This window comes from Sinocyclocheilus anshuiensis, unplaced genomic scaffold (genome assembly GCF_001515605.1).
Source record: "Sinocyclocheilus anshuiensis isolate Anshui unplaced genomic scaffold, SAMN03320099.WGS_v1.1 scaffold455, whole genome shotgun sequence".
Classification (NCBI taxonomy): Eukaryota; Metazoa; Chordata; class Actinopteri; order Cypriniformes; family Cyprinidae; genus Sinocyclocheilus; species Sinocyclocheilus anshuiensis.
Window position 1 is genome coordinate 408,858 of NW_015552560.1, and position 26,215 is coordinate 435,072.

The 26,215-nt window shown below is 39.8% G+C and overlaps 3 protein-coding genes across 6 annotated transcripts in view; all 3 read right to left on the minus strand.

The window, feature by feature from the left end:
* The window catches only part of LOC107664697 (elongation of very long chain fatty acids protein 5-like), a 17,422-nt gene extending 9,677 nt beyond the window's left edge, over window positions 1-7,745 (minus strand). The window contains exons 1-3 of one of the 2 annotated variants that reach the window (XM_016455340.1): window positions 7,592-7,745; window positions 1,029-1,093; window positions 250-437 (exon numbers count right to left, since the gene is read on the minus strand). In XM_016455340.1, coding sequence (XP_016310826.1) covers window positions 250-437; window positions 1,029-1,093; window positions 7,592-7,602 — 264 coding nt within the window. In that variant the 5' untranslated portion in view covers window positions 7,603-7,745. Of the gene's footprint in view, window positions 1-249; window positions 438-1,028; window positions 1,094-6,386; window positions 6,859-7,591 lie in introns of those variants that run through there. The other variant, XM_016455341.1, reaches the window with a different exon arrangement.
* A 121-nt stretch (window positions 7,746-7,866) lies between these two features.
* On the minus strand, window positions 7,867-21,540 carry LOC107664701 (glutamate--cysteine ligase catalytic subunit-like). Its single transcript, XM_016455344.1, has 16 exons — window positions 21,043-21,540; window positions 19,675-19,787; window positions 18,310-18,492; window positions 17,541-17,654; window positions 17,155-17,213; window positions 16,269-16,405; window positions 15,440-15,514; window positions 14,575-14,691; window positions 12,969-13,107; window positions 12,580-12,692; window positions 12,357-12,449; window positions 11,952-12,056; window positions 11,659-11,740; window positions 11,364-11,476; window positions 9,587-9,707; window positions 7,867-9,305 (listed from the first exon to the last, which is right to left on the minus strand). The coding sequence occupies exons 1-16, from the start codon at window positions 21,190-21,192 to the stop codon at window positions 9,124-9,126; spliced, it is 1,896 nt and encodes a 631-aa protein (XP_016310830.1). The 5' UTR covers window positions 21,193-21,540; the 3' UTR covers window positions 7,867-9,123.
* A 2,338-nt stretch (window positions 21,541-23,878) lies between these two features.
* The window catches only part of LOC107664702 (kelch-like protein 31), an 8,073-nt gene continuing 5,736 nt past the window's right edge, over window positions 23,879-26,215 (minus strand). For all 3 annotated transcript variants that reach the window (XM_016455348.1, XM_016455347.1, XM_016455345.1), the window contains exon 4: window positions 23,879-25,610. In XM_016455348.1, the coding sequence (XP_016310834.1) occupies window positions 24,878-25,610 (733 nt within the window). In that variant the 3' untranslated portion in view covers window positions 23,879-24,877. The remainder of the gene's footprint in view (window positions 25,611-26,215) is intronic.

Sequence of the window (26,215 nt, forward strand, 5' to 3'; positions counted from 1 at the left end):
TGGACTTTGAGCTTTGTAACTTTGCAGATCTTTTTTATGCTCAAACAGCAACATTACAGACTAACTAAAGTTGAAAACGTGAAAAAGCATAATAGGACCCCTTTAAAAAAAAACTCCAAATCAGAAGGATGACAAATACATTTTAGAAAGTAGTGTTTTTTTTTTTTTTACATATTTTGAATTTTCACTCATTTTTTTAATGATATGACCTCTTCAAATAGACATATCTTACACATATGACGAGCCCACCTCATAAAACATGTAGAAGGAGAGAAGCGTCAGGCCGAGGTTATACGGCACTAGCAGTGCTCTGCAGGAGTATGGCTGTCTATTCTTCATGTATTTTGGTCCCATCCACACAATCAGAAGGTACATGACAGTGAAGGCAAAAGTGGGGATGTAGTTGTCCAGTAGAAGCCATCCTCTAACCCGAGGATCTGCAAATGATAGAGCACAACCACCCTCACGCATATGCAACGCCATTAGCATGTTCAATTAATAAATAGTCACAGTTGTTCCTCTGAATTAAAAAAAAAAAAAAACAGCTTTAAATATGGCTCATCCAGTCAAAAGTTGAATTTTATAATGCAGTTTTTTTTCTTTCACAAAGCCTGGCACTGCTTTGCCTACTCACAGCGCAAGCTGAAATTGCAGTTGCTTCCAGTCTGATTGGAAACTTTTATTAATATATATATTTTTTAATGAGTCTGGAGACCATGTTTCCAAGATGACAACTGGGTTGATACAATGAGAACTTTTTGGATCAAACAATCATTATTTAATGGATAATGGAGCATTTTTTTGCCAGTTGGACAGATTCTTGTTTCAACCGCTTGCGTGGCTGCATAATACGTGATGTGACACAGATTAAAATCATCAGCATGCAATAATATTGTTTTAGCTATGAAAATAAAGTGAGAATACGTTCTATTTGCTAAACCTGTAAAGTTTGCTCAGACGTTTGCCATATAGGAACACAACAGCAAGAAAGAGAACTGAAAACGTGTAAAAAGGAGTATTGGTCTTACCCCTGGGTCCCATCCAAGAGTCAATATAAGTGTTAACTCTGTGATTAAACGTCTCCATCTTCAACCTTCGGGAGAAATCATATGAAGATTACTTCAGCCGTTTACACAAGCACAGAGTCAGAGCAAATATACAGTGGGTACGGAAAGTATTCAGACCCCCTTAAATTTTTCACTCTGTTATATTGCAGCCATTTGCTAAAATCATTTAAGTTAATTTTTTTTCCTCATTAATGTACACACAGCACCCCATATTGACAGAAAAACACAGAATCGTTGACATTTTTGCAGATTTATTAAAAAAGAAAAACTGAAATATCACATGGTCCTAAGTATTCAGACCCTTTGCAAATTTAAGGGGGTCTGAATACTTTCCGTACCCACTGTACATACTGTGAAAGTCTAAAGAATAATAAAACTGTTTAAAAAGGGCAACCCAAGTTAACCTTATAAATCCTTGTTGGAACACTTATTGATCACAGCAATAAAAATGGCTGCCTACAGCAAGGGCTACCATCCATCAGGTTAAATTCTCTTGAAGCTCAGTAAAAGTCAAGACATAGTGCTTATAATCCAGAAAACCTTTTTTTTTTTGTTAGCAGAACTAACGACGAGAATACATGAACACAGAGAACCTTAGATTATTATGAGACATAGTTTCTCCACGCCCTCAAGCAGGCCTAATGCTGGAGGTGTTTATTAAAGCAGTGTAAAAAAAAAAGTGTAAAAAAAATTAAGCTTATGTGGGAAAGATGAGATATACTTCATTGTCAATAATAATAATAATAATATCCAAGAAATAAGCTTATATTTATTTTGTTTTTGGGGTGAAATGTGACATGCTCTTGACAGCTTTTCATCTAAATATGATATTTGAAAATTGTAGGCTACATCTCATGACAACCAATATGGCAAACTAAAAGGGTATTACCACGTATTCATTATGAACTTTTGTAAATGTGCATGACTATGATTGCAATTTGGACATATAATACACTCATAAACCAACATACAATTAAAAAAAGGTTGACAAAAAGTCTAAATGTATAACAATAAGTAATAAAACCTTGATATTAATTATACAATGATTGCTTAATATAATATAAAATGAAATGAAAATTATATTAGAAATAGCTGCAAGCAATTATAGCTTGGGTTCAAGAGCTTTAAGGCCTTTAAGGTTCTATGCTTTTAGGGTCTAAGCAAACCTGAAATGCATGGTTGACACTAAAACACAGCCACAATGGAGAATACGCTCGCTCACACACACACACACACACACACACACACACACACATATGCACACAGATTCTGTTGCAGATATAGATATTTGAAATAACTGAAAGGTAACAAAATGGTTACTGCAAGTCTCCTGTTTAAAACACATTTTTCAGGTTTAACTCTAATTATAATGTGGCATAATTGTAAAACTGATATATCTGTATAAATTAAGTGGTAAACTTTGACTAAATGTGACTTTAAATGTAATAATTTTGCATGCTTATTTAGAATAATATGATGCATGAGTTGACTTAGTTTTGAGTTTTCCTTTAGGATCCATAGGCTTTTGGGTACACTAGATCAATACCATATTTTAAAATGATCCTGTAATAGCCGTCCAAATGCAGAGGTTCAATATTTTGTTCATAATTATCGACCTAGAGGGTCCAGAAGATTGTACTGTACTGATTTTATTGATGTTGAGCTAAAAACCAATGACTAGTTCACAAAAGTAGGTTTCCCTTTCATGGGAACTTCGAACTGCGTCCTCTAGGGGTCGCTATGGGGGAACGCCTCGTCGTGACTCGTGTCTGAAGCATACATTGAAAAAACACCAACTCGTTGGCCGTATAAATAGGCGCCGGGAGCACACATCATTCTCTTCTTCGTCTTCACTTGGGCACCACTCCTCCTATGTATCCTCTGGATACCTACTTTATCAGGGTGTTCCTGCTAGGGGTCTGTTGAGACAGTTCCTTCAGCACATACAAAGAGAAACGTGCGGTAGCCCCTGTGTGACAGGCCAAGACTAGTATGATTCTAGGCTCTTGGTCGTATTCCCTTAAAGGAATCTATTCCTGATTCCAAGCCTTGAGCTCTACCCCGGGCCCAGGAGTCTGGCCCTAACAGGTAAGTATTTTGGGGTATGTAGCCTAGGCCTTTGGCCGTAGGGAATAACGTCACTGACAGCCGTCTAACGTCCCAGGGGCAACTCCCATAGCAATATGGTAGAGTTGGTACTTAGTGCTCGCCATGGTTCTGGCATGCACTCCCCTCAGCATGGTGGAGCGGGTATACCGTTCCCCATAGCGACCCCTAGAGGACGTAGTTCGAAGTTCCCTACTCAGGGAACCATGGTTACATAAGTAACCTGAGACGTTTTAAATGATCTCAAATACTTAAATAATTTGATTGACAGCAGTGGTCCTAGAGGCATGTTATTCAGAATGAGGTGATCTATCATATAATATGAAGATCTAGTGTACATGTGAATATATGATTTTATTTTTTCAATTTGAGGTCATTTACCATAGAAATATTGAGTTTTTGAAGCCTTTTTAACTGTTATAGCGCCACATATTGTCAGATATCCGTGAAACTTTGCATGCTTGTTAAGAATCATCTGTTGCATGTGCTCACCTAGTTTCGTGAAGTTTTGAGTTTTTGGATTTATAGGCTTTTGGGTATTTTTGCCACACCCCTTTTCTAAATGACCCCGTTATAGCTACCTAAAGGGTAAAATTAAATTTTTTTTAATAATTATTGATCTATTGTGCTGCTGGGATTTTATTGAAGTTGAGCGAAAAACCTAGGACTAGTTTTTAACATAATTGAGAATATTTAATGAACGATTTGATTGACAGCAGTGGTTCTTGAGGCAAGGTTGCTCAGTTAATTATGCTCAATTATTAATTATGATATGAATATTGTGAAACGCCACGTGATTACAGAGGTGTGAAACTCACCACTGTCACCTAATGGCCGATTTCTTTCAAAATTATTTTACAGACCTCTAGGGCCACAAGTCAATCGTGCCCACCAAGTTTAGATCCGATCAGCCTCCGTTAACCTTGTCTGTGCTCAAAATTCATTGGCCAATGGCGGAGATGTTTTTTGAGATACGCAAATGTCCTCATAGACACTTGTGCCACTTTGGACAAAGACACTGCATACCAATTTTCAAGTCGATCAAACTAACGGGTGCATAGTTATAGCCATTTTTATGTTTTTTTTCCCCTGTTATAGCACCACCAAGTGGCCAAACTCCGCGTTTTTTTTATTGAGACCTCAGATTGAGCTGTTACATGACTGTTCCAAGTTTGGCGAAAAAAATCGCTTTCTGTTCAAGAGTTATAGGCGCACCCCTTATGAACGTTTTGGCGTGCCGGAAACTTCAACCTTTTTTTTGATAATTATTGATATTCACGCTCCAGAAAATATTTCTGCACTGGTTTGGTTCCGATCGGGTGAAATACCTAGGACTAGTTCGCAAAAGTACAAGGTTTTTCAAACAATGCAAAACACTCGAACATTTCCCCAGAATCCGAGGCGTGCGTTTTGTCCATCGTGAGCCAAGGATTCCAACGACACAAGGCACTTGAGCCTGCGACTAGTTTAGGAGTTATGAGCGATTTCGTACTTTTGATCGCTGTAGCGCCCCCGTCAGGCCGATTGGGGCGAGCCTTGGTGACGTTGTAGATTAGGTATGAGTACTGTACTACTGTCCTCCAATGCCGCTTTTCCACTGCGTGGTACGACTCTGCTCGCGTTTCCACTGCAGTTCAGTACCGCTTTAGGGTGGGCGGGATTATTCACATGTCGTTTATAGTTGTGCCGCCTCTACTACCGCGACTCCTGAAAAACTTTTTCATTCCGCGTCGCCCCATCAAGCTCGCTGGATCCGCTCCTCTGCTATCAACGAGAGGAACGTCTGTACTTCCTCAACAGACAACGAAACAGCCACTTTTTGGTTGTTAAAAAAGGTGCGCTTGTTCAAAACAGTTGCGTTCGATCCTTCGCTAGGGATGGGCGTATCGATCCTAAGTATCGATATATCGATACAGACGCGAGTATCGAAAGTATCGATACTCAAACTAAAAATATCATTACTAAGGTGTGTTTTATTTACCAGTGATTTTGTTTATTTAAAATAATAATAATAATAATGCGTACAAATACATTGAATTGGACGAATAACCTTTGTTCGCAAGTAATTGTGTAGGATAGAATTATTTTCCTGCTCATCTGAACACAAGCAAATGTTGCAAGACAGAACCAATCCATCAACGAGAGCGTTAACTCACTTCTAAAAGTGCTTTCAAACAGGGCTGCGTTTCCCAAAAGTATCATAAGAAAGCATTAAAGCTTTTGGGAACAGCAGCCCTGAACAATGCTTATCAGAGGACAGAAAAAAATGGTTTTACTAAAATGAGCATAGTTCAACTGATGTATTTGTAGATTTGAATCATGTGTAAACAAAAACACATTTGAACCATGTGTAAACAAAAAAATAAGTTGTATTGAATGTTAAAATGTGTTTTAAACAAAGTTAAGTGGTTATCATTACCCATTTTACTCTTAGTAATTTAATAAATTTAATAATTTAAAAGTTTAGTTCAGAAGTATCGTATCGGTATCGATATCGACGATACTGCCTGAAAAATGTCGGTATCTAGCGGTTCTGTTGCGTTTGTGTCTCAAGTTCAGTGACGCAGGTAGTGACGATTCTCTCCGGCCAATCCGTGATCAGCAGAGTTTACACGTCACGTTTTGGTAACGGTACGGTTCACTTGGAACCCCAACCGAGGTGGTACTAAAAAAGGTACCAGGTACCAGGTACTGTACCCAGTGGAAAACCCCCCTAAAGTGAACCGTGCCGAGCCGTACCATGCAGTGGAAAATCGCCACAAGTTTCAAGTCTCTACGGCTTACGCTTTGGTCTTCCCGATCAGTTTTGCGGAGATTGCCGATCCGTGGCCATTCTAACAATTACAATAGGGTTTCAGCGCTACGCACTTGAGCCCCTAATAGTTATAGCGTGATGTCTCACAGCGGGACACTGCTGTCACTGAACCGCTCGATAGGATCATATCGCTTGTATACAACAGATCAGAAACTGCAACTACACATTTCAAGACGACTCAGACACGTTTTGATAAGTCCTCTTCCTCAGAACAAATAAAGGACGGCTTCGCGTGACATCGTCGTAAACCTAACGCTTCTAATCTTTGATAGTTATATCATATAAGGTCACGCGCGCGTCATTGTGCCCCAGACAGCGCAGTTTCAGTCAGGTGACATTTTGGACCGTTTACATCTCTTTAGCGTCATGGCCAGCAAGACTATTAGAAAGCATCTTACCTTTAGTCTTCAGACCGATGTTTTCTTCAGTGCTGTCCTGTGCGGATGGAGTCGTCAGTGCGAAAGGGTGGAAAAAGCTCGCGAACTAATGAGCGGCATGAGTGTCTATAGTCCACCTTAAACTGATGCGTATAACGGGACGTGTTCGAATAACTCTCTTTACACTGCCGCTCTAGGGCAAAGTCTGCGACCACACTGCGTCCCCAACTGCCCTTTACTGTCATGCAGATTTAAAAAATCAGATACGTTTTATTCCAAGAACAAAAGTATGCATCTGGGACGTTCATAACGCGTTAAAATACCAGGGCCATGGATAGAGGTGTAGTTTTAAGTGATGGTTTATTCACACTCACATGCCACTGCACTCCGTACTATTGTGCTTCAAATGGATTTAGAACGTCAACGTAACTGTTCTGACTTCCATTGTGACGTGCGTTCTGGCAGCTTGTTTTAAGAATCGTGCTGCTGCAGTTTACAAGGCGTACGCGAACTAAGTCACCCCATTCATCTGAAGTTAGAACAGACCAATCACAGCGCTGCTATGATGTGGAGCCAAAGCAGACCAATCACAGAGCTGCGCTGATGCATAGAGCGCATCAAGGGGCCCATGTTGCAGAGAACAATCACAGGAAGTGTCACAAGTTCCACCAAACGTGCTCACGTGGCCCACACAACGATCATGTAACATTTTCTTTTTTGGAAAGCAGTGGTCAATCGTTAATCTTTTTATATAGATATTCTAGTTTCGAGTTCTTGTAAACTGAATGGTATTTTGTTACTCGGCTACACACTGGAGAGTACTAGAGTGACGTCAGTAAGCATAAAAAAAGTAATAAAGCTGAAAAAAACAACAACTGATCTCTGGTCTATCTGGTCATGTGCTGATTCTTTATGATGCAACGTGATACAAAGTCCCATTATTTTGCATCATATGTCAACCACTTCACACTTTAGAATCACATTTGCGAATGTTATTCATTACAAGTCAGTACACAGAATTAACATTCCCTGGCATCATTAGATGAGGACAACTGGGAACATTATTAAGAGCCCTAATGGTATAGCCTTCGTTTTGGACCCGGAAGAGGCCCTTCCATAAAGCCTTTTTTTCCGGATCCTGTAAGTTCTAGTGACGGCTTTGGGTTTGAGAATGCAATGCGGTCAATTATTTACAATAACAACTGAATTAGATATATTTTGCTGACCTGTAAGGCATCTTTGATGAAGAACCTGAACTGTGAAAGCCTTATTTCTAATTTCTGCTGTATTTTAAGCCTTGATTTCTGTTTGACTGAAATTAATATGATCTAAAGCAGTGGTTCCCAACCCTGGTCCTTGAGGCACCCCAACACTGCTCATTTTGCATGTCTCCTTTCTCTGACACACCAATTTCAGGCCTTGGAGTCTCTACTAATGAGCTGATGACCTGAATCAGGTGTGTTTGGTTAAGGAGACATGCAAAACGTGCAGTGTTGGGGTGCCTCCAGGACCAGGGTTGGGAACCACTGATCTAAAGACCCATTTTATTTTATTATTCATGGCCAAAGCATATGACCATTAAAATGAGCATTTCAAGCCAATATAAATTATACAAGCGTTATCTGCTTAATGAAAATCAGGTAAAATTAATCACCGATAGCAGATCTGAAAATTAGCATATACACAGAGCACATTCAGTCCTCTGTCCAATAAAATGATGCAAACAAAAACATTTTGTGTCTGACACTCAGCAAACCTAAACAGCCAGGGGGCATGTGCTTGTGTAACAGCTTTTATTGTCTGCGTGACGATGAAAGCTCATAGATACTGTCAGCTACGAGTCTGATGCTTATTAAATGATTTAATGAATTGAATTTTAAAGAGCAAACATTCCACGCAAACAGCATTTAAAGAATTGTTTCCATAAGGCTTGAATGCTAAAAGCAATGACAGTGCTCTATAAAAGGCAGTTGTTTCACTCAATAAGCTGAAATATGTACAGGAATCACTTTGTTTGAAGCCATATACTGATATTAAAGCTGACAAATTATAACTTAACCCAATTAATCGTTCCATTAATTTAATAAAAAAGATCATCTGCACCCTCTTGTGGTGGACCTGCTATGTAAAGCTTAACTAAGAAACTCCAGATGGCATACATTTTAGCTGTCCTTCAAACACTAAAATTACAAAATAGAATTTGTTAGTGAAAAACACAACGCACTGCACCCCACTACAGTCTTCTACTTCCCATCCCCCCCATTTAAATTCCTACATCAGTTCAGTCAGTGCTGCATACAGACTTGAATCAAGAGCAGTGCCTTAAAATCATTATCTTAATTGGTACAATATTAAAACCCCAAAAGAATCTGCAAAGCAAGTCAACAGTTTCATCCATAAAAAAGAAAGTACACTTGTTAATGCCTGATGAAGTACAGTATTTACATTTCAACAATTAAAATATTGCTAATGTACAATTCAGTGTTTGCTACATTTACATAATCTCTCACCAAGTCAGACCAACGTGAACTATGTACACATCAGAGTACAATCACATCATGGATCTGTTTAAGCTATTAAAATAATTTGCGAATAATAAAAATCTGCTATTTACAAATTCAACAATCCTTTGGAAAACCTCAGCAATCAAACACATGCTATTTTCAATATTTTCTTAAAACCTTTTTTTCTGGACAGCAGTGGTCTTTCCATTCGCATGCAAATTTAATATACGATTGGTGTTTGTTTCGAGCAGGCTTCATTTTCTTCTGTTAACCGGGTCGCCGATGAGTTCGGGACATTTCTCTTCCCCCTTTGCGATTCTGTCGCACTTGTGCAGCAGGTCGTAGTTTATTTTGTCTGTAATCATGCTGTCCTGCTTGTACTGAGGATGTTTGGCGGCAAACTCCCTCATCCACTTAGCCATAGTCATCAGCTCACCTGAGAAAAGCACGGTAGTGAAAACAAACATTAAAAGAAATAGAAATGACACAAAATCCAAATAATCAACCTGCTGGATGAGACAATAACTGAAGTAGTTTGCCTGAATCACGTGATTCTTAAGTTGCCAACAGAGGGGAGAAATACACATTCAAAGAACTGCAAACAAATACAATAGGACTGCAATAAAACAATCAGCAAAAAATAAACAGCAAAGTAAATGAAAACAGAAACAGAAACAAAGCACTGTCACTGTAATTAACCGAAACACATTTGCATACCAGAAGCACGCTTCTTAATGAGTTTCAGGTAGTTGAGGATAGTGCATCGTGTGTCGACATCCACCTCCATGTTCTCAAGGTAGCAGTTCAACATTGGTATCAGGCCGTGAAACACCCCTTCCTAAGAAAGAAAGAAAGAGAGAAAGAAAGAGAAACACCAGTCTGGGCAATGTCTAAAAATGTCTAATCTATTTAATTTAAAATATTTTGCATTGTGTTGCTGTTTTTGTATGCTTCGTTTAGTTAGTGTAAAACATCTAGCCTATAATTAATTTGGCATTTTTTGCACAATACAATCTTTACTGTTTAAATTGTGTTCATTGAACTGTTTTGAATGTACACTGAACAAAATTATAAACGCCACAATTTTGTTTTTGCCCCCATTTTTCATGAGCTGAACTCAAAGATCTAAGACTTTTTCTATGTACACAAAAGGCCTATTTCTCTCAAATATTGTTCACAAATCTCTCTAAATCTGTGTTAGTGAGCACTTCTCCTTTGCCGAGATAATCCATCCACCTCACAGGTGTGGCACATCAAGATGCTGATTAGACAGCATGATTATGTTGTCCATTACATACGCCTGCCCATACCATAACCCCACTGCCACCATGGGCCACTCGATCCACAACGTTGACATCAGCAAACCGCTCACCCACACGACGCCATACACGCTGTCTGCCATCTGCCCTGTACAGTGAAAACCGGGATTCATCCGTGAAGAGAACACCTCTCCAGAGTGCCAGACGCCATCGAATGTGAGCATTTGCCCACTCAAGTCGGTTACGACGACGGACTGCAGTCAGGTCGAGACCCCGATGAGTACGACGAGCATGCAGATGAGCTTCCTTGAGACGGTTTCTGACAGTTTGTGCAGAAATTCTTTGGTTATGCAAAGCGATTGTTGCAGCAGCTGTCCGGGTGGCTGGTCTCAGATGATCTTGGAGGTGAAGATGCTGGATGTGGAGGTCCTGGGCTACACGTGGTCTGCGGTTATGAGGCCGGTTGGATATACTGCCAAATTCTGAAACGGCTTATGGTAGAGAAATGAACATTCAATTCACAGGCAACAGCTCTGGTGGACATTCCTGCAGTCAGCATGCCAATTGCACGCTCCCTCAAAACTTGCGACATCTGTGGCATTGTGCTGTGTGATAAAACTGCACATTTTAGAGTGGCCTTTTATTGTGGCCAGCCTAAGGCACACCTGTGCAATAATCATGCTGTCTAATCAGCATCTTGATATGCCACACTTGTGAGGTGGATGGATTATCTCGGCAAAGAAGTGCTCACTAACACAGATTTAGACAGATTTGTGAACAATATTTGAGAGAAATAGGCCTTTTGTGTACATAGAAAAAGTCTTTGAGTTCAGCTCATGGCAAATGGGGGCAAAAACAAAAGTGTTGCATTTATAATTTTGTTCAGTGTAATTTGTATTGTGATCGGGAACGACTTCATTATGTTATGTTAATATGTTATTACCTAATCAGAAAATTGAAAGCATGCATTGCACTGGGTGATATAGTGTGATTGATTAAGATGTGTTTTTTTTTTTTGCGGGCAGGTATGTTTTGGGGGGGTGTGGTGGGATCACGATGCTGGTTCAACATTGTGATATCTGTCAGCCATCGGTGATAAACAATGGCATCGTCTATCGGCCTAACCCTACACACCACCACACAATAAAATAAAGGAATCGAGCATCGTTCTACCCACTCAAGCCTATTGTTGAAACTCTTTGGAAAGTAAAGTTAAAGAGCAGAGAAACACTCACCTTCCCATTGATGATGGTGTCGATACTCATCAGTGTGAACTCTTCACTGTCTTTAGCTTCACTCTCCACTCCATTCTGAGCTGTGGAGGGCGGGTCTAACACTGGGTTGCAGCCTTAAAATAATAATAATAATAATAATACAAATCAAGAAATAATGATTTAAAAAGAAATATGGAACCAGCATGCAGTATCACAAATGACCACATTATTTTAGTCGTGCCTTTATAAAAACATGTCACAGCTCAATGTTGATATGAATGATAATGACCTCTATTTAACTTTAATGTCAACTAACCTTTAAAGGCGTCCTTCCGAAAATAAAACATGCCTTCTTGCACTGCATTTCGCTTCTGGGCAACTTTCATATTCTCATCAACCTAAACCAAAACACCGTGAAGTTGCACAAAGTTGCATGCAGTGGTTTAATGAACAGAAATACAAATGTCATGCATTCTTGGTGACGGTCTTATTTTTAAAGAATGTTTAGTTTTTTTTTTGCCATTTAATATCTTCCAGTTTTTCAGCGGTGTAACCAAGAGTTAAAATGCTAAGTGTCAAAACACAAACACACACAAAGACAAAACCAACCTTTGATAATGGAATGAGGAAATCCAACTTATAGGATAAGATCACACGGGTGAGGAGAACGATAAACACGACATAAGCAGAGTTTTCAAAATCTGTCAGTTGGACCTGTTTAAAAAAAAAAAACATGAACATGACGATCTGATATAAGAAACAAGAAGCACAAATCAAATGACCGCAAATATGAAAATCAAATCAAACCTGTCCACATTTAGTCCACGTCGTATTTTATTATTTTATAAGTTACATTATATTATATAAAATTTATATTGTGTGTGTATTCTGTCAGTAGCAAATTATTAGTTTTGCATGTTGTGCTTGAATAAACTGTAGGTTTGCTAAGCACACAGCCAGGCAAGCCACGTCTGCTTGCATCATTTGGCACACAGACAGCTGTTTGTTTAATACCTCCATTGGACGGAACTCGACTCTCCATCCGATGTCAGAGTTTGGAGGGGGCGGCTTGAACCTCATTGTCTGCCAGTTGGTTGACTGAAGGTTCTGCAACATGCAAAATAAACTATGGCTCATTTTCACATGCAATTTTAGTGAACACTGGTCTAATACTGACAGTGTTGTTGCCGATCAATTTCAATTTGCTAGAACAATGAAAATCAGATGTGAACTTTACCTCAAAATGGTCCGATTCGTTCTCATCATCCAAATGAATCTTCTCCTGGAAGAGCGACAGCGGGTCGCGGATGAAGAGATGTGCAATGTGCTGTGCCAGCAGTTTGTCGATGCCTGCAACAGTGCAATACAGTGCGACTGAAAATACTGCACACAGAGCTGACAAGCGCACTCACTGCAGCGGCCTGCTTCAATGATTTTCACACCCCGTCTACTCTGAACGCGAGTGCCGTGTCGCGTCGAAAGCATAAAGTACCCATTACAAGCAACAATGCTGTCTACAGTGGACTTGAAGGATCTTTTGACAAGAGGACAAAGGAATAAGCAAGACTTCTCATTGAGGTGATCCTCAAACCGCTGTAGACAGGGTGCCAGTGTGTGTTTCTTTACCTGCATCTAGGAGCTGTTTGTTGATATCTTCATCTATGGTCAGCTCAATGTCATTGTATTTCTCACCACAGCAGGAGAGGTAGCTGTCAATCGAATCATACCGTGATTTATTGATCCTGAATTTGTTGTTTTTCAGAGGCTGCGGAGACACAGAAACACCACAACATAATTCATTTTTAACCATGTCTGTTTTTTTGTTTGTTTTTTGCAATCCGAAACTGAGAAAAATGCAAGATAATGGACGTGAGCAATTGACATGATGTGACAAATGCCATGCAGTGTGACATGCTCGACTTGTGAAGCTAGTGATATTTAAACATCAGCTGATTAATCAGCTTGGCCGATGTAGTGGTCTATTCTGAGAGTATGGGCCTTGGCTGATAACTGTTGATATCAGAAGTAGCCAGATCTACTGACAAACTTGTTAATTATTATACATGCAGCTTTTATTGTAATTTGACATTAAACATGTATACTTAAATGTTCAAATGTTCTTATCTAAAAAAAAAAACTGTGACAATTCAAAGCGCATAATTTTAAGAGAATTAACATATAATGTGTGCAAATTGAGTGAGGTTTTTCTTTTTCCTTTTACATATTTAAATAAAATCAGACATTATATAAAGTGTGGTGGCATAAAAAAGTTCTCAAAAGCAGTAATTGGATGGGGTTAGTTTTCTTTTAAAATAATTAACGAGGCTGTCTGTTATTCCACGTATGATTCACACAAGTCTGGGATGCCTGTAATCATTACTGAATTGGGAGTGTCTATTGTTTGGATGTGGGTGTTAAAAGGATAGTTCACCCAAAAATGAAAATTCTGTCATTAATTACTCACCCTCATGTCGTTCCAAACCGTGCTTTGATTTAAACGAAAACAGGGTATCCGTGTGGTGCGGCTGACACAGAACAACATATGCTGTTTGCGTTCAGTGGATACTCTCCAAAATGGTGCTAGGGTGACGCGGAGGAGACAAATTTTTGAACAAAGTCGTTTTTTTTTTCTTTTGCACACAAAAAGTATTCTCGTAGCTTCGTAATATTACGGTTGAACCCCTGATGTCACATGGATTATTTTACCGATCTCCTTGCTACGTTTCTGGACCTTGATCGTGGTAATTACATTGCTGTCTATGGAGGGTCAGAGATTCCATCAAAAATATCTTAATTTGTGTTCCGAAGATGAACGGAGGGAGATCTTACAGGTTTAGAACGACATGAGGGTGAGTAATTAACGACAGAATTTTCATTTTTGGCTGAACTAACCCTTTAAGGAACATCATGCAGCCTATAATTATAAAATTATTTATATAGTTAAGAGAAGGAATTGGGGACGAAAAAACGCAGCATTTGTTTCATAACTTGCTTCACATTGCACATGGAACCCAATTTGAAGAAGAGTAAAACTCCATCTTGTCTCCTCAAGGAAAACGAATTACTTATGAATAGGGTCCAAGACATTTAAGACTTTTAAAAACTTTTTCTAGTTCGTGGGCAGCTTATGTCATAATGTTGTCTGTCAAATCATCATTTGGCTCTTCAGCCAGTGGAGCAACGGCTCCAACACCAGCCAAAGCACCATGGGAAGACAGGATCCCGAGCTCACCTCCAGGCCCCGCTCCTCTCGGGTTCTGTCATCCACCGACGCAGAGATCACACCCCAACGGCAGTCAATGTCTGACACGAAGCCCCGATAGAACGGCGAGGCAGCGCTGAGAGCCATCTGCACAAACATAAACAACAATACAAAGAGCTTTTCAGTGCATTTCTGGAAACATCTAAAAGCATCTTAAAAGGTTGTACAACTGCTAACCACACAGGAATGAGAAAAAGATGAGGATCGGTTATATATGAAGAGTTCATTTTCAAAAACAGATAACTCCGTTTTTAACACGTTTCAAAAATCATGTTTTTTCATTAAGCATTTCAATTAACTTCAATCATACTGCAGTTGGGTTATTTTGATTAGGTTAAAAAATAACAAAAAATACAGCTAACTAACACAATAAAACACTATAAAAACATGATGATAATAAAAAACATGATTTTTGAAAAACTGAGTTATCTGTTTTTCAAATAAACTCTTCATATATTACTTCATGCGTGGTAAAGATGCCCAGTTTTTAACTAAGATCTAAGTTAGAAGATGCTTTTTAAAAGCTTGAAATGCTTAGACAGTTCTCTTAGTTTGGGGTTTTTAAATTAAACTTTACTCTTACTTTGTCAATTTTATTTTCTTGAATGCGGTAGTGTACCACACATCTCCCTCTTACAAGCAGTCACATCATGCATAAAATTTTGCCACGCCTGCAGTGACCATATCCCCACATTTATACACAATTTATTTAACAATACAAACACTTTGTGATTAATTATCATTTGTTCTGTAAAGGAAAGTTTACTTTCTTTTTGTTGGACCCTTTTTAAATGGGCAGCTGTTGTGAGAATTCCCCTGACCCGTGTTCTCTTACCACTATGGGACAGAAAGTGGCCAGCTGGTCGTAAAGGTAGCGCGCCTCACTGATGCTGCAGGCCTGGAAGGTCACCTGAAATGGCAAGCGGTGGACAACACAGACCCAATGTCAAACACTTGACCCAAACATCCTCAATGCAAATCAGTAGCCGGGTTTCCGTCCACAATTGCGAATTTAACTTATAAACAAAATCGGAATATTGAATTAAACATTTGCGAATAAAGCACCGTTTCCATCCAACGAGTCAAAGAGAACAAAATCGTGATAAAGTGGTACTTAATATCACTAACAAAAGTAGAAGCCACTGAATATAATCATTTTCATATATAATAAATCACTTGCGCCTAAGAGCGAGCAGACGAAACACGATAAATGCGGTCATTGCTTTCGGAGGCGGAGGCGGATGCTGCTGTATGGGAACGCAGTCGTGGAAGACAGTTCTGGGAGGCAATTATACAGAAATACTTTGACGACTGACTTTGCTCAGGAATTTAAGAATGTCCATAAACAACATTTCAGATACTGTGCAACGAGATCGGTCTGCTGGTTAGTCAGGTTATGCCGTCCCATCGCACAAAGTCACATGACTTTTTTGATGTGCATTTATTCGCAAAATGCATTTCCATCTCCCATTAACCCTTTTTCACAAAAGTCAAAAAGCGAGCGTAAAAGCTTTTTTACGAAGGGGTTTTTTTTCCGGAAATTTGGTGTTTCCGTAACTCGTTTCTGATGCGACACTTCAAAGTGTGCATAAAAACAGGTTGAAGGAAACATAGCTAGTGAGAGGCAACAATGATCAGGTTTCTGGGAGGAAAAGACATTTTACCTGCAGGCAACAGTTTCCCATGCCAAAGCCCATGGCGTCCATGTAAATGTGATCAGGCAGGGCAGCCCGGGCAGCTTCTCCATCGTCCTCTGGAAACGTCTCCACAAAAGGAGACGGAGTGTTTTTATCTTTAAAAACTGTTAAGGACATGGACGTCAAAAGAGAAGCAATTGAAAACATGGCAAAAATCTTGCAGATATATAATAAACATCTTGATTTTGTTCCTGCTCAAACAAAACAAATGTGACATGTTGCAGAGTGTGCTACAGAGCAATAAAAGCACCTTCTTCCACATAAACCTTTATCCAGACTTGCTGCAATATGAACAGCGGCGTTCTCGATGTCATTTGATTTTACTTTAATGGCATACCACTGGGCAGCATCATCCACTGTGAATTCTCATTTGTCAAAAATGAAAATTTTTTTCAACATCAATAACAATAGTCGAGTCAAGTCAAGTCGAGTCAATAGTCAAGTCGAGGCAAGTCACCTTTATTTCTGTAGTGCTTTACACAATACCGATTGTGTCAAAGCTGCTTCACCGTTATTAACAAGAAAATAAGAGAATCAAATGTGGAAACTCAACTATGGAGGCATTTCAGATTCTGCTGTAAAGAAGCTCAAAAAGACATTAGCGTCATTGTGTGGCTCAAGTCAGTTCTGTATTGGTTCAGTTCGGATAGGGCTGCCTGATGAATCAAATTTTAATTGTGAACATGATTTCTGCTTATCGCCGCGATTTATTATGGGTATCCACTCATTCACTCACATTAGGAGTAGATCAGATGAAACCACATATACTCTGTTTATTCTATTTCCAGAGCAAGACTGACTTTCAACTACAGAAACAGCAATTTAGCTTTTACAAAAACACCAAAACACTTACTTGGTACATTTATTGCCACCTTTTCTCCTCTCCGGTGGCGAATGTTTCTGGTCAGAGTGCTATAACACAACAACAAATGAGATTCGTTAGTGCATCACCTAAAGCATCCATACCTTTTTCAGCTGCAATAACCATGCATTAAATATTTAAAAATATTAGTACAATTCATGTGTGTAGCACAAACAGTACAGGATGCCGAAATCCTTAACTTACCATAAATATGAGTGACCACAATGGAGCCACCGATAACTCTACAGATGAACAGCACTTTGCAAAATGCTCTTGGCTACTGGAATGTGAAAGATCACTGTCTCTTGAACTGGGCTCCCCATAATCCCCGTGTAATGCCTCTGAGCTCTAGCTTATGCAAACAACTTCTCTCTCACCTGAATCTAGGGTGTCTGTTGATGGCCTCATCGGGGAAGAAAAGCGATTTGGACACCCCTTTTTCAACAGGTGTAGGTTTGTATTCTGGTTGAGTGAAGCCTGGGCAGCCTAACCTAAAACACACAAATCGAGAAAAATAGCAAAAGAGATTTTTCGAGCAAAGAGAAAAATACAACCACGCACTGCAATTCAGAACTGCACACATTTGCATATTACACTGCAACTCTACAAAGGATTTAATAACATGCAAAGACAAATATAAGCCTTCATCTTTTATCATGGTCAAAGTGTTTGGGGCTAAAGGGTGAATGTTATCTACACACATGCCGGCTCAATATCGTTATGTCTATCAGCCATCGGCGATGGACGATGGCATAGTCTATCGACCCAACCCTACACATAATATAAAGCATTGCCATGTTTTGGATAACTTGGGTCATGCATTTTCCCCACAGCAGCTCACTCTGTGCCGTCCGCTATACTTCAGATGCGTTTTGTCCACAGAAATGCATCATTCATTACCTTAAAGTGACGTGACTGGCGGATGTTTTCTGTTAATGTAATACTTTATTAAAGTGCAAAAGGTCACCAACTCGGACAATATCAGGAAGAACCAGGAAAATTGTTATAATCTGGTCTGTGCCCGATGCAAAACTCTGAATCTAAATGCAAAGACACCCTTAACGGAAATTTGGCAAAGCTTACGCAACTTTGGGTGGGTATGGATATTATTATTGGATTACAGCTAAGGATTGATGATATAACTACCTGGGGAATGACGTAACTGTGAGGAGAGTCTCGTTCTTATTAAGCACAGATGCGGCTTCTCTCCTCCGCTTTCCCATGTTGTCTTCTACCGTGTTAAACTCCGACATGGTCCCTCCGTACGGCTGCCCGGGGGTCCCTTCGATCATATAGCTGCCGTACTCTGGCCTCCACAGAGTGGGGTGGCTGCAAATATGCAAGGATCACAATCAACTGGTAAGAAAACGCAAACAAACAGAAGTATTCCAAAGCAAGAGATCAATATTTGGTCTCTTCATCCAAAGGGACGTACGAATGTGAACACTAGCACAAGCATTGGTAGACAAATGAGCACGCACGTGTTAGAGGCTTTCGTCAACTTTTTTCTCCAGTGATGCAAACTAACAGAGATGGGATTTTTAAGGACCGATAATTTAATAATGAGCAGTGTAGCCAATAGTATTTAGGCTAATAAAATTAAAACAAAGCGGATCTACACTGAAGAGAAACCTTGTTTTAATAATACACACTGAATTTCCACAAAATTCACTAGAAGTTTAGAACAGACAACATTTATTATGCTCTGACAAGGCTGTTAGTAGACTCTGGATTTTGAAGTTTGGAAATAACACAAGGGAAGTCAATTCCAAAATCTAGCAGGCACCTTAAAATGGGGAAATACTGGTCTGGCCAATCTATCAGTCTACTGCTGACACAATAGTTTTCAATAGGTGGCATCTCAGACTGTCCATGTGCTGTGTTGGGACGGGGCGCTACACTCTTCAGTATGTGCAGTAGAGAAGCAGCAATGAGGAATGCCACGGCTCTCTCATTTCCCATTGCATGCTACTTTTAAAATTTCCCCTGCGCTCCAACAGCTACACAACATCAGTAGCACTTGGCCTCAGATGGGCTTGTGTAGACAGGTTCAGACAAAAGGCCATTCCTCCCTTCTATATAACTTATCAAACTTTAGCTGTCTGAGCTAGCAGCTTCAATGGACTCTTATGAGGCCGTCATTTAAACATTCAAGAAGTACAGGTACAAAAGATACTATCGATCCTGTTGGCTGATTAGACGCATGCATAAAAGAGGGATTGGCTGCAAGACAGTCCAGCCCTAAAGTGTACAAAAGGACAAACCAGCTATGCTCAGGTTACCCAGTTTTCAAAAAAAATTAACAATGGGTGCAATAAAGGCCAGAAGTTTTAGAATCCATTTCTGGACTCATTGCAAAAGCACATTCCCCTTTTTATGTTGGCTTTTTAAACACTGTTGCAGCTAAACCTGCTATTCAGTGACCCTTATGGCTAAATCTGACCTGGTTTTTCAACCTTTTCAACCAATGTTTTGTGACGTACAATAAATCCCACTAGAACGGTTACTCACTTGGGGTTGATCTTTTCACCCTTTTCCTGAAGGATTTCCAAAACATCCTTCCCGTTCAGAACTAGGAGGACTTTTTCATTTTTGTCATCCATTTCCACCAACATGTACTCCACCTGCAAGATGTTTCAGACACTTTTTTTACAACACAGTTTAATCACAAAGCAACAAATCATTACCCACAAGTAGCATAACAATAGTTTCTGTAAAAAGTGAAAGTGAAAAGTGACTGTTGCTTTCACTGAGGGTGGTATGCATATTATGTGAGAGTGGATTTGCCTTGCAAACCCAACAATGACAAAGCACAGTATTATTTTTCTCCAAACACACTCATTATGAAAGTAAAATCGCAGTGTGAAATTTCTATACTGATGCGATTCCATTCTTTTTGCCTTTTGAGTCCACCAATGCAGAACAAAGGATTCACTTAAACCAACAACATTCCAGCAGGTTTTATCATAAATCCATTGACGTCTTCTGGCCGAACAAAGGTATTGAAATGAAAAGACATTTCAAAGCAGGTTTAGAAATAGACATCAGCCTGTTGATCCTGCATGAATGGCAAGTTTGTACATGAAAACACTTTTAGGCGCCATTGTTTGAAATGTTCATTTTAGCATATGGTTAAGAACAGTAAAAAAGAAAAAAAAGAGCAAGAGCTCACTAAAAGATGACGAACCGCACACCCATCCATTGGAATTGGGATTTTGTAATTGTCATCACAAAATCTGTGAACTAAAAACACTGTGGGCAGATCTTCACATGCCTGGGCTGCATCATACATACTCTAGAGCAGTGGACCCACTAACACCTTATTACTGTGATTTTCCACTTTTGAGAATAACCAACTCTAATAATCAACACTGGAGGAAAAAAAATAAAACATACAAATGGGAGAACATGGAGTGAAGTCAAAACAAAATGTCTCATATTTGAGCTTCCACTGTGCATTGTCTCAACCCACTTCACCCTGGGATCATTTTTAAACACCACTGAAGATGTGTAGGCTGGACACTTGTTGGCTGCTTGCTGGTGCTCAGCCAGATCGAAATAGGGTGAAGTTTTAGTTTGGCCAATAAATTCAGCATAAGCACGAATTGCATTCGTCTACCAAACTAATTTCAAGATTGTAAACATTGGCCTTTGGACCACAAGGATTTTAAGAATCATACATCCAGTCAAGTGTGTCCAACAAGTGTCAATGCACGAGCACGCATAACACAAAGCGAGCTGAACGGCGCACCTGCTCACAAGCAGCATCCAAATCTGCTCCACTGCATCACTGCACGCTGCCTCTAAACACGCAACCACGTGTTTCTCCATCACATATACATTATAACGTGCATTTATGAAGATGAAAAAGAGCCTCACCTCGTCTCCCCATTTCAGCACATCCTTCTGTCGTTCTTTGACCTTGTTGTAGATGTTGAGGAACTGAAGGATGCCGTGCTTTCTAACGTGGTCCGCATGCTTCTTGGTCTCTTCCCAGTTGAGCGGCGACCCTTGTGACAGTAAGCCCATAGCACAAACCTACGATCCCTCGCGTATTATGGACTTCGACTTCAGCTTCTCCTCACACTTTAATGCTCGCACACGCTAGGCCTTATGTGATTCGTTTTAAAGACGGATGTATCCGCTCTGTGCTTCCTAGCGGTTTCGAGTCAAGTACGAGCTACGGTTTCACGCCACCTCGACTGGAACGGAATAAAGCGGTGTCGAATTGCGAGCAGCTGATATTCGATCGGAGTGCGCGAGCTGTGTCCGTCTATCTCTTCCTCGCGCACACTTTACTGGTACTGAGTACACGTGACCGTGCCGACGCGGTGACGTCATCTAATGACTCAGCAACCCGTTCCTCTCGTTGCGGTGTGGCTGAGGGAAGCCGATCCGTTATAATGTGCCTTTGTAATCATGACAAGGCCAAATGTAAGAGGCGGAATGGGGCCAGCGGTTGGTTTTTATTACACGTTATTTTTCCTTCTTCTTCTTATATGAAGGTCACATTCATGTGTGTTTTTTTTGTAAATATTATTTAATTTCGTGTATTTGGGATATGCTGGCTATTTAGCAAGACAATTATGTTAGGGTTCGGTGCAACACTAAAGTCAGGAAATACAGAACCAAATAATAACGTCCAAGGAATGTTCTTTTTAGGTTTAATTCAGTAAAATAACGTGTCCATATATATATATAACCATGAAATAACTACAAGTAACTAACCTTCCATTTAAAAATGCTGCAGATGTGCTGCTATAAAGTAACTTACACAGGACGTTCCCTAAAATTTGTTTTCAGTTTTTGTAATAACCATTAAATAACTAACATAACCATTAAATAATAACAAAAACTGTCCCTAATTGTTATTTTCAGTTTTTATATTTATAAACAGGTAACCAACCTTCCCTTTAAAACATCGCAGATGTTTTTGTGTGACACATAGACTTAAACCCTGTAAGATGTCAATAATGTGAATGGGAAAAAGCAAATGGGGTTATTAGGTCAGGAGTCACTTCGTATACATTCCCTTGTCATCGTCATGATTATTAAGCATTTTGCATTGTCATAATGTCTGTTAGCTGCCACTAGCTCTAACGCCCATTATGTTTACTTGGTGAACTTGAAAGTCTAACCGTAAAGGAATAGTTCACCCAAAAATGAAAATTCTGTCATTATTTACTTACCGTCGAGTTGTTCCAAATCTGTATGAATTTCTTTCTTTCTGCTGGACCCCACTGACTTCCATAGTATGGAGAGAGAGAAAAGAAAGAAAAAAAAAACCTATGGAAATCATCAGTGAGGACCATCAGCTGTTTGGTTGCCCATATTCTTCAAAATACCTTCTTTTGTGTTCAGCAGAAGAAAAAACATTTACTGTATAAAGCTTTGGAGCAAGGGAGGGTGAGTAAATGATGACAGAATTTAATTTTTTTGTTTGAACTATGCCTTTTGTAGTGCTTTACGCGGTTATTTCTGTGCCACTAGCTGCACCAAACGGAAATGCAAAAATAGTGTCTTTCATTGGTTGGACAAACAGTTATGAATTTAGGAAATATGCCTCACTCTCTCTCTTCTCTCATCATTTTCAAAATAGATTCCAAGAAAAATGTCAACAGCAACATTTCTTAAGAAGCTGTAATAAATATGCAGAGCTTTATTATCTGACAACATGTATTACAGTATGTATATTGTGAACAATCCATTGATTTACCTTAAATAATCAATACCTTATTAAAGTAATAAATCAGTAGTGTGTCCAGTTGTCACATTTTTTTCCTATCATACAATGTATTCTATAACCAGAATATAAAAAAATCATGAACCATCAGGAAACAGAGCAGATTGTATACTTGTCTAGAGCAGTGTTTCCCAACCTTTTTTTAGTCGCGGCACCCTTTGAAAATTTTAACAAACTTGTGGCACCCTACAAAATTAATTTTGTCACAATATTTGAATTTCTAACTTCGATGTGATAATTGGAAAAGTATAGATACTCGGTACAACAGGGAAGAACTGCAGAATATAATGTCATACAGATATTTTTAATATTATTAAAACATTTTGTCCATCAATGGTGGCAATCAGCTAATTTCTAATGAAGAGACAAATTTATATGACAGATTTTAATGTAGGCTTTTATACATATGTAAACATTATTTAATTACCATTATAACTAGCTATCTCACAAATTTTTGCTCACTCAGTGTTTTTTTAATTTTACAGTGGGGTAATTTTGGTGCAGTAGCACGACAGAACACGTGAGCATAACATAGCGGTTAGCAGATCAATGAATGAGAGGGCAGCGTTACCAGAGTTACCCATATACCACACCATGTTACAGCACAGTAGGGTTATTGCAGACAGAAACAATACTGTACTACAGAGATGTTTCCTGTCGGCTCAATTTTGGAGTGGACTTTGCTGTTCCGATGAGCATGAACGGTATACGAGTGGAGCTGAGCGGAGCGCCCACGCATAGGGCGGATAATACGCAGAGCGTCACCACGTGAAAGTGCGGTGAACTAATTATCGGCAGCCGGAATTTCGGTGCATCTCTAATTATTGGCGACATCAGAAATGGATATTATATAATAGATGCTCTTTTGAAAATTTTAGCAATTTAAAAATATTAAAAAATTATTTTTTTACACGGCACCCCTGCTCTCAACAGACGGCACCCCAGGGTGCCGCGGCACCCCGGTTGGGAAACACTGGTCTAGACGGTTCAGGCCCAACTTTTTTTCACAATTATTTATTCTCTCGGTTTACAAAATATGCCACCAGTGTAAATCCTTTTATGCCCTATTCAGTGTTCTTCACATCATCACCCAAATCATCATAGTGTCTGTTTTTGTATTTTTTTTTCAGTGTAAACGGAGTCAAACAGGGTCACCCTTCTCCCTGTGGCCTAATGATTAAGAACTAAGGACGTTGTTCTCAGTCATTCCTCCTGCCAGCAACCCTGCTTATAATTAACTTGCTTGATTTTCCAAGAGCCAGCAGCGCTTTGTTGGTGTATTACATGATTAAATAAACTGCCTGATAGTTGTAGGTGAAATGTTAAAACCTGGCTTTCTCAATGTGTATTGAGTCTATGCTCCCTTGTGTATTAGCTCACATGTCTGCAGTGCAATAAGAATGGCATCATTGGAGAATAATGCTGTAATAAGTATCCGCAGGCTTTTTTTAAAGGATATTTCATTGTTTGGTGATCAAAGGACAATGTCTAATATATGTGGACAGTTTGCAGTGTTGCAATTACCCCATTTTGCACATTAAGTGACTAATCAAATCATAACCGTAGAATTGGCCCCACTTGGAAAATAATTTCCCAATGAAAATTATGACTGTAACCCGTATTGTTTGTATGTATTTCCTTTTCCATAAACCTCCAAGACAAATCTCTCTCACTTTTCCTGTTCCCACACCCTATGAACCATCTTTGAAATGCATCCATCTTTAGTTGTTTTCAAATCGCTTCAATTTTAAACACAGTGGCTTATAGAAATAAATGTTAATTTGTATGCATAATTGAACTTTGTCAGTTTCTATGTTGTGATTTTACATTCAACATTTCCGAGATTGCCATGAACTGACAATTAATTTTGGCATCTGTGATAAAAGTTGACTTTGAACAAACAGCAAGATAAAAATTTGCACTCAATCACATTTAGCAACTCAAATACATTTCCCCACTATCCCTCGCTGCTTATATACTAATCGGTGCGGACGATACAGAGCTGGCCCTCGACTCCCGTGTTTTGCGTGTGGGGATGGTGACAACACAACATGAGATACCAACCGTTGCCTCTGGCAATTCGTCATCCTCAGTCCATTCGTTAATATCGGGGTTATACACCTGAATACATTTTTTGTACTTCTTCTCAATCTCATTCCAGCCACCCAGGAGGTGAATCTTATTATTCAAGGTGGCAGCACCAGCTGTGCTCACTCCTGTGAGCAAGGCGGCAATGTAGCTCCACTGGCCAGAGTGAGGGTTGTAACATTCAACTGGCAAGACGTCGACCCTCTCGCCACGTCCGCCCAGTTGGCTGCCGCCGAGAACGTAGGCGCGATCTCCGACGCTCACTGAACAGTGCCACCCTCTCGGGGTGCTCAGGCTGTTCTTATCCTGCCAGCTATCGGTGGATGGGTCGTAAGAACATACAGCACGAGAATAGGCGTTGTTAATGTAACCACCGCTAACCAAGATCTTGCCATCAATTACTGTGCTAGCGTGGCAACATCTAGGGACTTCCATTGCCGCTTTCATTTGCCATTGGTTAGAGGATGGAACGTAGCACTCGACAGACGCCTGGCAGCCGTCAGAATTACGCCCCCCTACAGCGAACAGGAGACCATTGAAGGTGTTGAGGCTGAAATGAGTGCGCTTTTGAATCATGTTTGCCAGGTGGATCCACGTGTTGAATCGGGGGTCATATCTAATGAGGGAAATACTTGTAAGTGATGCATCGCTTCGGAAAAAATACATGCCAATGGACTTTTGACAATAAAGCCTTCTGAAAGGGATAGTTCACCCAAAAATGAAAATTTGCTGTTAATTTACTCACCCTCAGGCCATCCAAAATCTAGGTGACTTTTTTTCCCCTCAGTAGAACAGTGAAGGAGATTTTTAGGTGAAACTGCTGTCCTTGGCGATTCATACACTGCACATCTGTGGCTGCCGGTTTTTTAGTCAAAAAAAAAAAAAACATACAGAGAAGACCAAATCAATACCCGTGGCTCCTGACAATACACTGGGGTCCTATGAAGCGAAATGATCGGTCTGTGCAAGAAACTGAACATTATTTATTTACAACATTATTACCTTTGGTAATTCGGGGGAAGTCGTGGCCTAATGGTTAGAGAGTCGGACTCGTAACCCAAAAGGTAGCGGGTTCGAGTCTCGTACCGGCAGGGATTGTAGGTGGGGGGAGTGAATGTACAGCGCTCTCTCCCACCTTCAATACTACGACTGAGGTGCCCTTGAGCAAGGCACCGAACCCCCAACTGCTCCCCGGGCGCCGCAGCAAAAATGGCTGCCCAC